The sequence below is a fragment of the Alexandromys fortis genome, unplaced genomic scaffold (genome assembly GCF_014885135.2).
Source record: "Alexandromys fortis isolate MF-2015 unplaced genomic scaffold, M_Fortis_MF-2015_v1.1 scaffold_56, whole genome shotgun sequence".
NCBI classification, from domain to species: Eukaryota; Metazoa; Chordata; class Mammalia; order Rodentia; family Cricetidae; genus Alexandromys; species Alexandromys fortis.
In genome coordinates, this window is record NW_026067935.1 from 9,963,002 (window position 1) to 9,979,209 (window position 16,208).

At 46.4% G+C, this 16,208-nt stretch overlaps 1 protein-coding gene across 1 annotated transcript in view; it reads right to left on the bottom strand.

The window, feature by feature from the left end:
* Nucleotides 1–16,208, bottom strand: part of Vps8 (VPS8 subunit of CORVET complex) — a 192,890-nt gene that overhangs the window by 152,734 nt on the left and 23,948 nt on the right. Inside the window, exons 9-16 of the mRNA XM_050146426.1 lie at nucleotides 16,046–16,105; nucleotides 13,687–13,794; nucleotides 10,048–10,128; nucleotides 7,718–7,888; nucleotides 2,908–2,982; nucleotides 1,731–1,766; nucleotides 659–749; nucleotides 359–405 (exon numbers count right to left, since the gene is read on the bottom strand). Of these exons, the coding sequence (XP_050002383.1) occupies nucleotides 359–405; nucleotides 659–749; nucleotides 1,731–1,766; nucleotides 2,908–2,982; nucleotides 7,718–7,888; nucleotides 10,048–10,128; nucleotides 13,687–13,794; nucleotides 16,046–16,105 (669 nt within the window). The remainder of the gene's footprint in view (nucleotides 1–358; nucleotides 406–658; nucleotides 750–1,730; nucleotides 1,767–2,907; nucleotides 2,983–7,717; nucleotides 7,889–10,047; nucleotides 10,129–13,686; nucleotides 13,795–16,045; nucleotides 16,106–16,208) is intronic.

The following is a 16,208-nucleotide window of genomic DNA, read 5'->3' on the forward strand; positions in this document are numbered from 1 at the left end:
CTTTCCTAAGAAATGTATGTTCCAGACCTCGGTGGTATTATGTTGCTCAGGAAATGAAAACCTGGAGTTGAGCGCCTCAGCAATCCTCCCTGCAGAGAACGGACAAACCATTCGTGAGTCTGGATTCCCCCAGTGTGCCTTCTCCTTGGTGCTCTCCCGACCGCTGTGCTGATTTACCAGCTTGGGGGAGGGCAGTGGTAAGACCTGACACAGCACTGCAGATCACACGTGGAACTTAGAGCCTGGCCCACTTCTCTCCTCGAGTACAGCCATTTGCTTGATCATCCCCAAAGATATATGCAAATATGAAAAGCAAATCTGCACTGTACCCTGTTGAAGACAGCGCTGAGATGCTTACCCGATCTGCGACGACAGCCTTCCTCTTACTGGCATCCCCTGAGAGTCCTTCAGAGAAACAAAGTCCAACAGGAAACAAAAATTAGAACTCAGCTCCAGAAGGGAACCTGGGTTCTGGTCTTCCTTCCAGAAACCACACTAACAACACATTCAATTACAACAGCCTTAATATCGAAGTCCTGGATAATGGAACTATCTGAGATCCACTAGACTAATACCGTATCAGTGGGCTCCCCATTTGTCTATAGTAAGACTCTTTACAATGACACTTCAAGCCCACAGCATTTATTTACTTACTTACCCACGACTGCTTTTGCCTTTCCTTCATGAAAAGACCACGCAAGAGCCAAGGCTTCTGTAAGACAATCCTGCTTCAGGAGATGATCCATTCTCTAAAATGAGTAAAGGAGACAAGCCGGACCCTTTTAGTGGACCGATGGCCCACTGGAATTCCAGCTCTACCCTAACAGAACGGCTGCTTGAGAATGAACAGTACTTCAGCATAGCATTACACACATCAGCGAAAGACTCTGGAGAAGCAAAGCTCTTCGTAAAGCACTGGGCACTGTGAGGGCTTGCATGACGGATGACAGGAGAGCCACACAGAAATGGAACAATGGGACTACCTTGGAGACGGCTGGTTGCTTAGCACAGTAGGCACCTGCCCCCTACTTAATAACAAGCTCTGAGTTCACTAGAGACAGCAATACACCTGAACGTAATTTCTAAGATTCCCTTGTATATTTTGGGGGCAATGCAACTAAACTTTGGTCAACAAGTGGAAGTGTTGTCTGGTGTTTCGAAATGGATATTATCTTTAAAAGGCGCGACTGGCCTTTATTTCCTCTGTCCTCCTTCACGGACCTTAGACATAATAGTTGGAGCCTCTAGTGACTATCGTGGATGATAAAGTGACCTTGAGACCAGAGTTCCAACGCAAGGATGCTTTCGTGGGACAGCATTTTCTGACGAAGGAGCTCCCATTCTTGCTACAGCCTGCCTGTCTCTAGACTATTTCAAATGGGAGTAAACTCTTGATGAAGCCACTGTTATCTTGGATAAACTCAAATTCAATTAATTTTTTACACTTCTTCATTTTTAACAACTTAAGACAACAGATTATCGCTTGTAAATAAGGACTCACTACACAGAGCTATGCCCGTCTATCTCAGCGGTGAATAAAGCATTCTTCCGAGTGCTGGGTTCTGACCGCAGAGCAGTCACAGCTGTGAAGAACCCAATCCTGACAGCATCAGTTTTAGCTTAACAGTAAAAACAGCTTCTATGTATTCATCTGATATTAAAAGGTCCAAATCATCATCTACAGAGTCAACAGGAACACGAAGCTGCCGCAGAGACCCCTGTGAACTCACCTCCCGCCAGCTCCTCAGCATCATCACGTACACAGACTAGAAACAGGAAATGAAGACGAGTGTTAGCAGATTCGCTCTCGGACACATCTGCTGCAGCCGCACATCTCATCTCCCCTCTCAGATGGAAACACACCCTGGGATTTACTAGCGGGTCCTCGAGTACCCGCACTGCAGAGTTGAGAAACAAACACTCGAGGGAAACACAAGCCATCTAGGCTTACTTCTTCCACCAACTTGGCGATATTCTGCTTGAATATTAACAATGAAGAAAACTGTCCATTTTATGTTGAAAAATAAACTGCCCTAAGTCAAACACCTCAATGCACTTCAATGTATCTTAAATTGATGTACGTTAAGGACCATTTTAATTATCAACAAATAACATAATTAGGTCCCGCCTGCCCGTGGTATCTAGTATCAACTGTCACCATGAGAGATGGTCCTCTAAACAGGCCGATAAGAGATTCTCTTGATTACATTAACTGATGTGGGAAGGCCCATCCTAACTGCATGTGGGATCCTTGCCCAGGGGATCCTGGACCATATAAAACAGAAAGGAACTGAGCCGCAGTGTGCAGTCACTGCCTACTCCCTCTGACTGTGAACACAGCATGGCCAGTTGTTGCAAGCTCCAGCTGCCCTGACCCCACGCCATCATAAGTACCATGAACTGTGAGCCAAATCAGCCCTTTCTCCCTTACACTGCTCTTGTCCTCACAGCAACAGGAAAAGGAACTAGATACCACTACCTTAAATTGACTAAGGAAGATGAACTTAAGCGTCCCCATCCCCCACACAAATGATAACTAAACAAGGTGATGGGTATGAATTTGCTTATTATGATAATCGCTTTGCAATGCATATATTAATCAATGTAAGACATAAAAATTCTATTAAAAAAAAGAAACTAGATATGGACACTAAAACAAACGTTAAGGAAGTCTATAAAAGCATATCCCCAAAGCAAGAAAATAAGTGTCCTCTTAGCACCTGCACAAAAGTACAACTAGATCTGAAATCAAAAGGAAAATGTTAAATAACTAAGTCTTTGGCGATATAACTATCGTAGGATTTGGACTGCGCTGGTCAGAGTTCACTTTGCAATGCACTGTCCTTCCGAGCCACCTCCTTCCTCGGCTATCCTGATGACACACAGAGCAGCGTGAGAAGATCTTACCTTTGTCCCCAGATAGAAGATCTGACCACCATAGCTGCTGATGGATTGATAACAAGCCTTCTCTCCAACCAAAGCCTGTCAAACACAGAAACAAGGTCAAATTACATACCGGAAATTTCACTGAGAACGTCACTCACAGGGCCTGTGAGAGGCTCAGCAGGGTAACACGCCTGCACAGGCCTGATGGCATGGGTTCAGCCGCAGCACCCATGAAGGGGAGGAAGATGCAGCCTGACTCCACAGAGCTGCCCTCCGATCTCCACACACACTGTGGTGCTGCCTTCCGATCTCCATACACACTGTGGTGTGTACACACAAATAATACATTTTAAAAAATGTTCAAGCATGCTGAATGCAGAGACACTTTAGGTCAATACAGTTTTAACCTATAAATAAGAAAAAAACTGCTGCTTGACTGCAAGTGGAAGTTACTGAAGATACGGAGTTTGAGAAGTCATTCCCCCACGTCTGTAAAGAGCCTTTTCCTTTCTCAGAAGATGTGTGAAAGGAAGGAAACAAGCTAACTTGTAACTGCACCGCAACTATCGCGACCTGCTACTTCCCGGTGACAGCTACACCTCTATGGGCATCAGGACAGGTGGAACGTGGCGTAGGAAGTGGCAGTGGCAGGCTCTCCTCTGCGATGTGTGCCTCACGAGCCACAGGTGGAGACTAGATTTTCAGTACCAGGAATGATTCCCTTTCGCTAAATGGGTCTTGGGTCAGACAGCTGTTGGTTGTTACCCAGATGAGGGCCACAGCTGTATTCTTAGGGGTATCTTGTGCTACTGGCCACTGTTGTACTCAGGGGTCACAGCGGGGAGGGTCACTTTCCTCCTTTAGCAGTTTGGATGGCACCTTCCGGTACTATGGAAGCCAGTCCCCGGGGAGCGTGACGGACAGCGGACTTCTGAAACGGGGACAGTTCCTAGCTCCCTCACGCATACTGTGTTCCTGGGGAGCAGGAGGGCAGCTGCTCATGCCGTTGATGTCCGGTGATCTGTATGACTGGCCTGCTCTGGCCGAAGCCAGCACCGTGTCCTCACTGTTCTGCGTGCCCTAGTCCTGGCCTCAGGTTTCTCCAGCTCTTGCCTTGGTTTCTCTCACCACATCAGGGTCGTCGTCTTTCACTCTGCAGTCCCGACCCTGTCATCCATCTCCTCCAGCAGCTCCACCTTCATCTCCAGCCCTGGAGTGCTCACCACTGGGAATCTGATTCGCACTTTTTAAAGTGTCTTGTCTTCACTCAACTTTATGAAGACATGAATTATGACTATACTAATACATACACAACACTGAGACCTGCACGTCCATGCTTGCTGTCACAATACTGACAAGAGGCAGGAACGCAACCCACCTAGGTGTCCTCCAACAGACGGGTGGGGAAAGCACGGTTCAGACACGAGGAGATTTTATGTTGTGATAAAGGAAAATGAAACCATGGCATCTGCAGAAAACGGGTGCAAATGGAAATCATACGTTAAGTCAGCTAAGCCAGACTCAATGGGATCAGAACTGCGTGGTTTCTCTTATACGCAGAACCTAAATTTAAAATGTGTGTGTGTGTGTGTTCATGTGCGCGCGTGCGTGCTCCTAAGTCACAAAGCTAAAAAGGAGGTTCTGAGAGGACAGGTGGAGAACAAGGGGAAGGACAACATGTAACATGAAAGCAAGGAAAACAGCTGGAGACGGGGGAGGGGTGGAAACTGAGAGGAATGAGGACAGAGTGTAACGGCATCTATGTACGGACACCATGATGAAACAATTATTGTCATGTTAACTTTAAAAATTAATACAAAAGAAAAGGACAAAAATGGCTGCACCGTTGTCTGCTCACCCTCAGCTGGGTCAGAGCTGAGCCGGTCTTGACTGGTTCCCCCTTCCCAGGCTGTGCTTTTTTCCCTCTTTGGATACAGAGTGATCTCTAATCGAGGGGCACACACTGTGAACTTTACTTTGGTGCTCAGGAATTTCCATATTGATATTCTTGTGTTTTGTTTGTTCTGCTCCCTGGCTTCTGGGTACTGGGCCCAGGGCCTCAGAGGTGCTGGGGAAACGCCCTGCCACTGAGTTGTTGCTCCTACCCAGTCTGATCCCACCTCATGGGCTTTTAGCATTTGTTAGTGTTTACCAGTCCAGCAAGTTCTCTGCTTCGAGGGCAACTACTGAGGTGCAATGGCCCTGAGGACCCTGGCCAGTGCCCATTCCAGCTGGTCTAAATCAGCAGAAGTACAATCTGTGGGTGCCCTGCATATAATTCCCTCTCAGCCTCTCTAGGGCCCCTCCCCTGTCTGGCAGTTCCCGTACACATGTCGGAGCACTCCAGGCGGAACACTCCAGGCGAGTCCCAGCACCCCACAGACACAAACCACCTTGTTTTTCCTGTACCCTCAGCTCTGTTTCCTCAGTGAGTGTCCACCAAGTCTACTGTGTTCCTCTCCCGTAAGCCACAAGCCAGAAAGTCAGAGGACTAACAAGCTCATGTCATTTGTTTCCTGCTAGGTCTAAGATTTGCCAGCCGTCATTACTGCTGCCCAGTGTCCAGAGAACTGTCTGTTTTGTTTCTAATTAGTACTAGTAGCAGGTTTTGTGTGGGGTTTGTTTGTTTGGGGGATTTTAAGTTGGAATGTAGGCAGAATACTGTATACACAATAAATAAATAAATCTTTAAAAAAATAAAAAAGAAAGTAAGTCTAATTCCCCATTCTCTATCCTGGCTAACAGTGCAAGTTTAAAATCTAATGGTATCCTTAGATCCATTTATTTGTGTGTTAATTTAATTATGTGTGCGAACATCTTGCCTGCATGAACATAAGTGCACTGTTGTGCATGCCTATTGCCCAAGGAGGCCAGATGAGTACACTGGATCCTCTGGAACTGGAGTTGTGTTGTGTTTGGGGGCCACCATGTGGGTCCTGGGACTCAAACCCCAGGTGCCCTATAAGATCATCCAGTGCTCTTAGTCACTGAGCCATCTCTCCAGCCCCTAACTGCTACCCTACCCCAAGCAATGCCTATGTTTGAGACACTGGATGCTGCTGTCTTAGTGCGCTCGCTGCATGACCTGTTTTGTACGTTGTGTGGCTGGAACACCCTTCACGCATAGTGCACACTCTGAAGTCACAAAGCAGGAGAAAGACTGGAGCAAACCTACAGACTGTCTGCCAACACCACTGAAGATGACCACTACTACCCTTTGTATAAGATGTTTCCCACAGCAGTCCTCATTCCTGGCTTAAAGATGAATGGCTTAGGAAATCACATGATTACAGTTCACAGTGCTTAACTACACACTGCCGACATGAAAGGCGTTACCATAGCTGCCTTCCTACAGTAACGCTAATATCAATATGAGCTGGGTCCTCCTCCTCTATGCTCCTGCTCGGCTCCCTAAAGTGTCTTCTTCCTTCCTCTCCAAGCCATCTCTGTCTCTTAATGTCCCAAGCTACCACACCTGGACAACCTGTTGGCATATCTCCCAAATACTTCTGCTGTATTTGACTAGGAATGACCCCCAGTGACTCATGTGTTTGAATGCTTGGCTGGTGTAGGAGGTCCTTCTGTCTATGTGTTGCTTTCATTGGTTAATAAAGGAACTGCTTTGGGCCTATAGCAGAGCTATAGGGGAACAGAGCTAGGCAGGGAAAACTAAACAGAATGCTGGGAGGAAGAGGCAGAGAGAGAGAGAGAACCAAGGAGCTGCCAGAGTCAGACAAGCTGAATCTTTGCCGGTAAGCCACTGCCACATGGTGATACACAGATTACTAGAAATGGGTTAAATTAATATAAGAGTTAGCCAATAAGATGCTAGAGCTAATGGACCAATCAGTGATTTAATGAATACAGTTTCTGTGTGGCTATTTCAGGGCTAAGCTAGCAGGGTGGCTGGGAACTAGGCAGCAGGACGAACAAGCAGGCCTTCCTCCTACACTTGGCCCAAAGAGAATGGCACTATTAGGAGGCGAGGCCTTATAGGAGGAAGTGTGTCACTGTGGAAGAGGGCTTTGAGATCTTATATGCCCATGTTATACCCAGCACACAGTCTCCTTCTGCTGCCTCTGGGTCAACTCTCAGTTCCTTCTCCAGCACCATAGCTGCCTGCACACTGCCACACTTCCTGCCACAACAATACTGGATTAAACCTCTGAAACTGTAAGCCACCCTAATGAAAAGTTTTCCTTTATAAAAATTTATTGCCATGGTCATGGAGTCTCTTCACAGCAACAGAAACCCTGAGACAGCTACCAAAGCCCTGCAGGCTACCTGTCTCCAGTTATTTTCCCCTTCAATCTCCTAGACTTATTGTCACCAGCTCAATTCCTAAACACTTTGACTTTACAAATTCTGTCTCAAAAAATTGTTTCAATTTTTTTCCCTGAAGTATAAAAGCTAAAACTCCTGGGTTTGTTTTGGGTTTCTTTTTTCAGATTTATTTTTATCTGATGTGTCATGGGTGTTCAGGCATGTGCATGCAGTACCTGTCGTGGTCAGAAGAGAGCGTCAGATCCCTTTGGAACTGGAGTTACAGACATGCTGTTGGCTGACAAATGGGAGTTGGGAATTAAACCCAGGTCCCCTGAAAGTGCTCTTAATCCCTGGTCTATCTCTCCAGCCTAACCCTTGATATTAAGTAAGGAATTACTGTTTGGGGTCTTAATCCTGAACCCTTACAAACACATCCATACCCACTTCAACATACCAAGGCAGAAAAGCGTTAGTACTCCTATTTTCAAACAAAATAGAAGTTTAAAACAACAACAACAGAGCCACCACAGTGAGCAGAGCAATGCTGGGTAAGAGTGGCACTCACCAGAGCCTGGCTAACATTTCCTCCAGTGGCCAGGGACTTGAAGTGGCTGCTGTTATAGACCAGCTGGACTTCTGAGATCTCCAATGTCTCCAGTTCCTCCTGTGTCTGACGATCAATCACGTGCAACTTCTCCACGCTGTCTAAAAGCACAACTGTGCGTGAGTTTATCCACTGCAATTCAAGCACATAACAAAGCGAAAGTAAGGACCGGGCCAGACCTTTCATGACAAAAAGGGGGCTTGGCCACTCAGAACATGACATCGAGGACCTTGTGCATGTAACTTAAACAGCAATGGAGTTAGCGTAGGAGCAGCTCTGGTGGCCCAGAGAGAACACCACAAGGTCACCGTGTCGGATGACGCTCTGCTGGTACAGGGAGGGCTGACTAGGAAATGTATTGCAGAATGTATTTTTTTGAAAGGCATATTGGCACAAATGACCTTAGTACAATAACAATTTTATTTCAAATTTTCTTATTAGTGAAGCAAAACAGCAACTTAAATCTCACAAACCTAGATGATCAGAGAACAATTCTTGGCACAGAAATAATGCACATGTTTTAAAAGGAGCAGCGAAGACATCAGCGTCGTGGACTAAACAGGTCCTGGGCTCTTGGGCTCCCTGCTGGTAGACACCATTATTGGACTAGCTGGACCATGGCCTGTAAGCCGGTCTAATAAATCTCCTTTATTACTCTATCATATTCATTCTATCCATTCTGTTCCTCAAGAGCAGTGGCTCTCAACCTTCCTGTTACTGTGACCCCTTAATCTAGTTCTTCGTGATGTGGTGACCCCAACTATAAAATTATTTCATTGTTGCTTCATAACTGTGATTTTGCTACTGTCAGGAATCAAAATGTGAATATCTACTATGAAGAATATCCGATATGCAACCCCCAAAGGAGTCGTGAACATCAAGTTGAGACTCGCGGCTCTAGGGAGCCCTGACTTGCTCACATGGCATGACTGTATTTCAATTACAACCCCATGATGCCAAGTGTGGAGTTACCATGTTGATCCTCAGAGCTTTAGATCTGGAGGGCTTAGGCTTTTTTATTTCCATGTTAGGGATGTGTGGCGGTGAGAAAGAGAATAGTCCCATAGGTTCATAGGTTTGAATGCTTGGTCCCCAATTGGTGGGACTGTTTGGGAAAGATTAGGAGGTGTGGCCTTGCAGGAGGAGGTGTGTCACTGGGGGTGGGCTTTGAGGTTTCAAAATTCCACACCATTCCCAGTTAGCTCTCTCTCTGCCTCGATTATAGATCAGATGTGAGTCCGCAGCGACTGCACCAGCACCCTTCCTGCCTGCCTGCTGCTCCCCCCATGATGGCCAGGACTCTGAAACTGGAAGCTTTCTTCTGGAAGTCGCCCTGATAGTGGTGCTTTGTTGCAGCGGTAGGAAGATAACTACAGCAGCATGTTCATCCTGTATTTCTAGATTTACAGAGGAAGAGTGAGCTTACAGAAGCAGTGTGGGCCAGGCACAGCAGGACACTCTTAAAGCCCTGGCCTGTGTGAAGTTGAAGCAGGACGATATTTCAGCCCAAAAGTTCGAGGCCAAATGAAGCAATGTAGGAAGACTTGGCTGAAAAATGCAACTGAGTTTGTGCATCAATCTTAAGATCTGACTTTCTAACTATATTCTTAAAAAAGCATAGGTTAATGAATCAAAAGGAAAATTTCCTCAGTCTTTCTTACTGATAAATGAGCCATTGCATTATAATTAAAGCCAGCTATATTCATGATAAAATACCATGTTTCACCAGACATCAGCTATTAGATGCTAAAACAAGTAATGGTAAATGCTGAAATATAGAATATACTATTTTCAAAATTAACCCACTACTGAAAAAGAAAACAAAATCTGACACAGAAAAAAGTCTCATTTTTTAAACCAATGCACCCTGATGACTGAGAAATAAGGTTAAAATTTGGCAAAGTTTTAAGACACAGGAAAAGAACGTGTAACACAAGCGAAGTCCTTTAAGAGAAGCTCACAGGTGCAAATGTATCCACACACAAAGCATTGTAACCACGACTCTGCAGAGACTTGGGCTCTTCTGAACCCAGACTCCCCTCTGAGGTATTAAAGCACTGGAAAAAATGCTACCTTCCCCTGCCAATGCTCAGCAGGACTTAGAGCAAAAGGCAACAAGGACCTGGCAACGCACCAAAGTAGACTTCATGCACACCACAGCACTTCATACTGGGTGTGTGTTAGCATGTGCCTGCTGGGCCTGGCGAACGGCAGAAACCCTGCAAGCTTTATTACTCCTGGGATGGGACAACAGCACGAAATAAACGGGACGTGGTTTAAATAATACTCACGGTAAAATTGATCAGATCGTAGTACAGGTGAAGGTGCTTCTGCTTGGTGACGTGGATTGCGCCTGACTCATCTCTCTTAACCTGAGGAGAGCGAAGACAGTCTAGAAGTCAAGCATTACGTGGAAGAATTTTCTTTAAATTTGTACTCCATCTAGAGTATGACTTCCATTCAGTACAGAGATTCCAAAAATACCGAGGAATTTTTATAGAAATGAAGACACCTCAGTCACTGCATGGTCTCCACCTGAAGAGAATGTTGGCATCCAGGCCCGCCTGGCACCTGAGGTACTAGCTACCCTTCCCCCCCCACACGGTTCCCCGCGCACCCACGGTAGTGAGACAGAAGTCTTTCTTCCAGTCTCCCTTCCTCCCCTCCAGTCCCACCTCTTGACATGCTGAACTCAAGTGTGTCAGCTTCACTGTGTCACCCGCCGGTGAGAGCATGAGCTCTGGCCATATGTCACTCACTCCCATTTCACACCTGCAGCACCACACAGCTATGTGCCACAGGTACCAAGTGCCCAGAACTGGGAAGATCCGTCCTGCACCGCCTACTCCCGAGGACTCTCTCCAGCCCTCCCCACAGAACTCTGCCCTGCTCCCACCCCACCCGCTTAGCGCCTTCCTCCCTTTCTAGCAGACTCAGTTGCTCTTCTTACAGATCTGCTTCCTTCTTTTGCGCTCATATTTCCCCCGACTTACTTCTCACAGACGTCACTTAACCACACTCTTCCCCGCATGGCCTAGCACTATGGTGGCGCGACTTTGCTCTCCTAGAAACTCACTTCTTCACCAAATTCTGCCATGGAGGTCCCACCCTGTCCCACTACCAATCAGACGTCTAACAAGGACCCGGCAAACCACTGTGTCCTGAGCTCATCTCTCCAGCCTGCCTTCCTTGGTCATTCTCTAGCACCGTCTTACCTCAGATCTGAACTGCCGCAGAGGCTTTGTCCCTCCTCTCTCCTCCCCTGCTACATGTCTTTACAAGAAACGCCTTTCCTGTTGCCTTCCCTTTCTCCTTTGCCTTTCATGAGCATCCAGCAAAATCACACGCTGTGGTTTAACTACTTCTCCACCAATGGTCCCTGTGCTAAGGACTTGGTTACTGGCCACCACTGGGGGGGGGGGGAGGTAGCGTCTTCCATACACAGTGCTTTCTAGATGAAAGTCAGGTGGCTATAGATGTGCCCCCTCTCTCTCTCTCTCTCTCTCTCTCTCTCTCTCTCTCTCTCTCTCTCTCTCTCTCTCTCTCTCTTTCCACCATGAACTGGGCACCTTTGCCCTACTATGTGCACCACTATAACATAGCACCTTCCCCATGTTAGGGTCCTGGAGGAGTCCCACAGCATCATCCACACATACAATCAGCAAGAGCGTTTATTATTCCAGCATGCTGGGGTCGACACCCCACACAAAGGCAAGATGTAGAAGACCCTGAGAGGGACGTGTGGACTGAAGACTCCTCAGAATGGGAGTTCCTAGGGCAGCTAGCTCATCTTACCTACAACTGGCTTAAGCAAGTGGCAATCATATTAGTACGTTTTAATTGGTTGGGGCTAGTCAGAGGCTGATCAGAGTTACAGTTTTCCATTTTTGGGCAGGCCTGGACAAGCCCCAGGCTTTGTCCTTATTGGGTTATCATCTTGAGCTGTTTATGGCTTAGGACCCCAGACCTCCTCATTCTTGCTGGTGGGGGGTTGGAGATTGATTGTCCTTTGTTCGTGGCTCTTCCCCAGGAACAGCTTGTTTAGTCTCAGGGAGCTGAGATTGAGCCCGATCTCTGAGAGACAGAGCAGGCTTATGGCGTCTGCTTGGTCAACAGACCCAAGGACCAAAGGCTCTGGAATGTGAGCCAGACAAACCCTTCCCCTTGCACTGGGCTGCACAGGCAGGGCAGCTGACACAGCCCCTTGGTTCCCATCCTCTGCCTTCTCTGCCCTGAAATGCTCATCTGCTCCTCGCCCCGCTGTCTGCTCACTGGGCACCCGGGGCAGCACCCGGGTCCCTGTCACTCCCAACTCAGCGTGCTGAGATCTGAAGCCACACAGAGTTTGCCTGACTATTCCCTGACTCTACCAATGCACGACTCGTGGTTCCTTTCTTTTAGAATATATTTGCTTAAGCACAACACACCAGCTTCAGTACAAGCGCACGACCTCCTACCTCTGAGAATCTATTATTTGTGCTACTTCCAGACTGATCCTAAAACTGCATTTCAACTACATCTTTGCCATCTTATTGACCCAGAATCTATAATAGCTCCCCATTACCAACCCAAGCCAATCCTACTAGATCAGGGGTGCCCCATCAACGACTGTCAAACTTTTCTGTGAAGGGGTGGACGGTAAATACTTTAACATTTGTAGACAGGATAGTCTGTCAGACCTACTTAACTCTACCACGGCAGTGAGAAAGCAGTAAGAGACAACATGTGAGCTGGGTATGGTGGTGCATGGCAATAATCCCAGCACTTGAAAAGGCAGGAGAATCAGGAGTCTGAGGTCAACCTTAGCTATAGCGTGAGTTTGAGACCAGCCTGGGCTACATGAGAGTTTGTCTCAAAAAAAAAAAAAACAAATAAAGAAATGAAATGAATAAATAAGTAAATATGAATATGTTCCACTAAAAATTTATTTATCCAAACAGGTAACTAGTCATATTTGGTACATAAGTTTCCCCTACTCTGGTCTAAACCCACCCCCTATACTGAATTTCACGCCTGCCCTCACGTTGGTTCTACAAGCATTTACCAGCCATCCTTCACACACAGGTGCCATCCCAGTGCCAGCTGAACAGGAGAGCCAGCTTCTCGACTCGGCTGTCAGCTTAGTGAGAGAGAAAGCTAGGCAAGGGTTTGCGTGTGCTCACTGTTGTGACAGGGAAGGTCTGGAGTGCAGAGCGGGGTCGGGGAGGCAGAGAAGGCAGCACTGATCGTGAGCTAGGGCAAGCAGCAGATAGCAGAGCTTTACTGACAGAGGTGTCGGCATGAGTGAGGAGACCAGCTGGGAAGTCCCGGCAGAGTGTAGGACAAACACGCATGTGGTTTACACTGGGAAGTGATCAGCCATGACGGGGTCAAAAGGAAGAAAAGTCAAGACAATAGAGAGAGAGTCAACAGGACACTGTGCCAGAGCACACTGAAGGGGGAAACTTAGCTCTGGGACTGAAGTCCACACTCACAGGCTGCCACAGGCATCCTATGTGCTCTGATCAACAACTTGAACTCTCATCAAACAGCTCAGCACTTCACCTGCCCTCTGGTAAGCTGTGGGAAAGAGTGTTCTATGCTTCCTTCATCAGCTTTCTGTGCAAACGGCACTTGCTCTCTAACAAATAAACACACAGACTTCATTTCTACAGACATGCTCGCAGTCAAACATGTGCGATTCACACATACAGACTGACCATTAATTACTTGTTAGCTGATAGAGAAGGAATCAAGGAATAAACCATAAAGATTAAGGAACCAAGAGAGTTTTTCCATTTTTAACATGAAAGCCTAAATACAAACCAAACAGGCTTCACACACTCTCTCTCCAAAGACTTATGACAGTGGCATAGTTTTTTTTTTCTTTGACACAACTCTAAATTGCCAGAAAATCTGGGGTCAGCAGACACCATCACACTGCAGCTTACCAAGAGAAAATGAACCACATCTCCTCTGCAGAAGGCAAGCATGGGGTTCACACAGTTATTCACGGCCACAAAGTGCCAGGCCAGCAGCGGAACACTGGACGGATCCATCTAAGTCAAAAGAGAGACAGGAAATATTCATCACAGTGGACAAAGTAAGAAATCTGTTTGAGAAACAGCATCTGAATAATTGCTTTGCTAAAGCCCTCCCCAGTTTCCCACAAGGCTTCCAGCGAGCAGGGGCTGGGTGGGAAGTATCACAGGAAGCGTCTGGTTGATAGTCACATTTGTTGCCTCCATCAGGAAACTTCAACAAATGTACACTCGAGATTTGTATATTTATTGGATACGAATTCACACTAGCAAAACCTAAACAAATACGAAATGCTAGCTAATTATATACATGCTGAATGCCTAAAGCAGAAAATGTTGGTTTCCGTATTTTACTCTGAAACCCATATAAAAAAAACTAAAATATCTCGGTGGGTAGAAAGATGGATAAATGCACAGATATGTAATACAACCATACAGTAAGATGGTAAAAGTAGAATTAAGATGAAAAGAGTACTGATATTTCATTAAAATTCCTTAAACATCTTTTTGAAAATGTTCATAAATGAAAACATCAATAAAACATTCAAAAAGATGCAAACATCGTGACAAAAACCTCCGCGAGTCAATAAAGCTAACCTAAGAAATGTTAGTGATGTTCTCTACCAGCTTTGCCATCTGGAAGGACAACAGGACACCCACAAGGAAACAGGAGCCGTCTCCCGCCATGTCTGCACTGCTGCTGTCTAGCCATGCTCTGCATCCTCCCTCTCCATGGCTGTGGTGTTTAGATGAGAACTGCACCCCCACCCAGGCTCACATACTCAAATGCTTGGACTCTATCTGGTGGAACTGTTTGGGAAGGATCAGGAGGTGTGGCCTTGTTGAGGGAGATGTGCCGCTGGAGAGGGCTTAGAAAGCCCACACCAGACCTCGTGTCTCTCTCTCTCCCCTCTCCCTCCCTCCCTCCCTCCCTCCCTCCCTCTTCCTCTGCTTCTATCTTGGGGATCAGATACAAAGCTCTCAGCTATAGCTTCAGCACTATGCCTGCCTATCTGCCACACTCCCCCATGACAGTCACTCTCTAAAACTGTAAGCAAGGCCCCAATTAAATGCTTCCTTTTATAAGTTGTCTTGGTATTGGTGTCTCTTCACAGCAACAGAACAGTGATTAATACATCTCATCAATGTCCTTCCGAAGAAGACCCCAACTCTCTTACAAACAATAGCAAAACAAAAGGAAAGGGAAAAGGGATATCTACATGGAATTTACTCTAAGTTACCCCATGTTTACATATAACCTATGAACATTCTCCCCTCTCTAGAACACTTTACAAGTCAACACAAATGCTATGTAAATGGGCTATGCTGCATCATTTAGAAAATAACGACAAGGAAGCATGTCTGTCTGTGCTCAGTACGGACCTGAACTTTTCTGATAATGATGTGTGGCTGCTTAAACCCACAGATGCAAAACCCATAAAATCATCTGTACTTCCTGAAAAATAACAACTTCTAAAGTAACACATATCAGAGATGGAATCCATGGAAAGCATGCGTCCTGCTAATTCATACTGACTTTACAGGGGGGTACACTCACTCACCGTGTCAGAGACGCAGACAGGGAGCATAACCCTGCCTCAGCACAGCTGTCACTCAGCATGGCTGTCACACAGCACAACTGTCACACAGACAGTCACATAGCACAGTCACTCAGCATGGCTGTCACACAGCACAGCAGTCACACAGCACAGCTATCACTCGGCACAGCTGTCACTCAGCATGGCCATCACACAGCACAGTCGTCACTAGGCACAGTCACACAGCACAGTCGTCACTCGGCACAGCTGTCACTCGGCACAGCTGTACACAGACAGTCACACAGCACAGCCGTCACACAGTGTTCTTGGACACTGAGGCAAGGCAGTCAATATACCACCTTCCCCATCAGTATCACATCTTACTGACTCAAAAGAGCAGTGAATGAAACTAAGAAACCCATGCATGAGAGCAGGCATAACTACAAAGAACAAGGACAGCAATATACAGAGACTATTGGACAAGGTTAGAAACAAGCTGATAAGTTGCTCATGAAAGAAAAGCTTAAAAATTAAAGATACAAAGTATAACCTAGCACTACTCCTAAATGCCACCTTACCCTGCTTGGTTTTCTTAAGCCTATGCTCTTGGGAGCTCACTTCCCTTGTACAGCTGGATTTTTGGATAACTGCACAGAATTCCCCCTGTATATCGCTCCCTCCATCCTCCTGACTCGCCCTTCCTTTCGCCAACAGAACAGAGCCATGCTCACCCGTCCATACGGAAAAGTCATCCACACTTTCAGGGATGGTTTCAACCCAATGACCAATATCTACAGGAGAAAATATATATGTTATTTTCAATGTTTACCTTGTAATTCTCAAACTGTGCTCAACGTCTCTAAAAGTTAGAGTTCTGTCTTCTAACTGCACCTA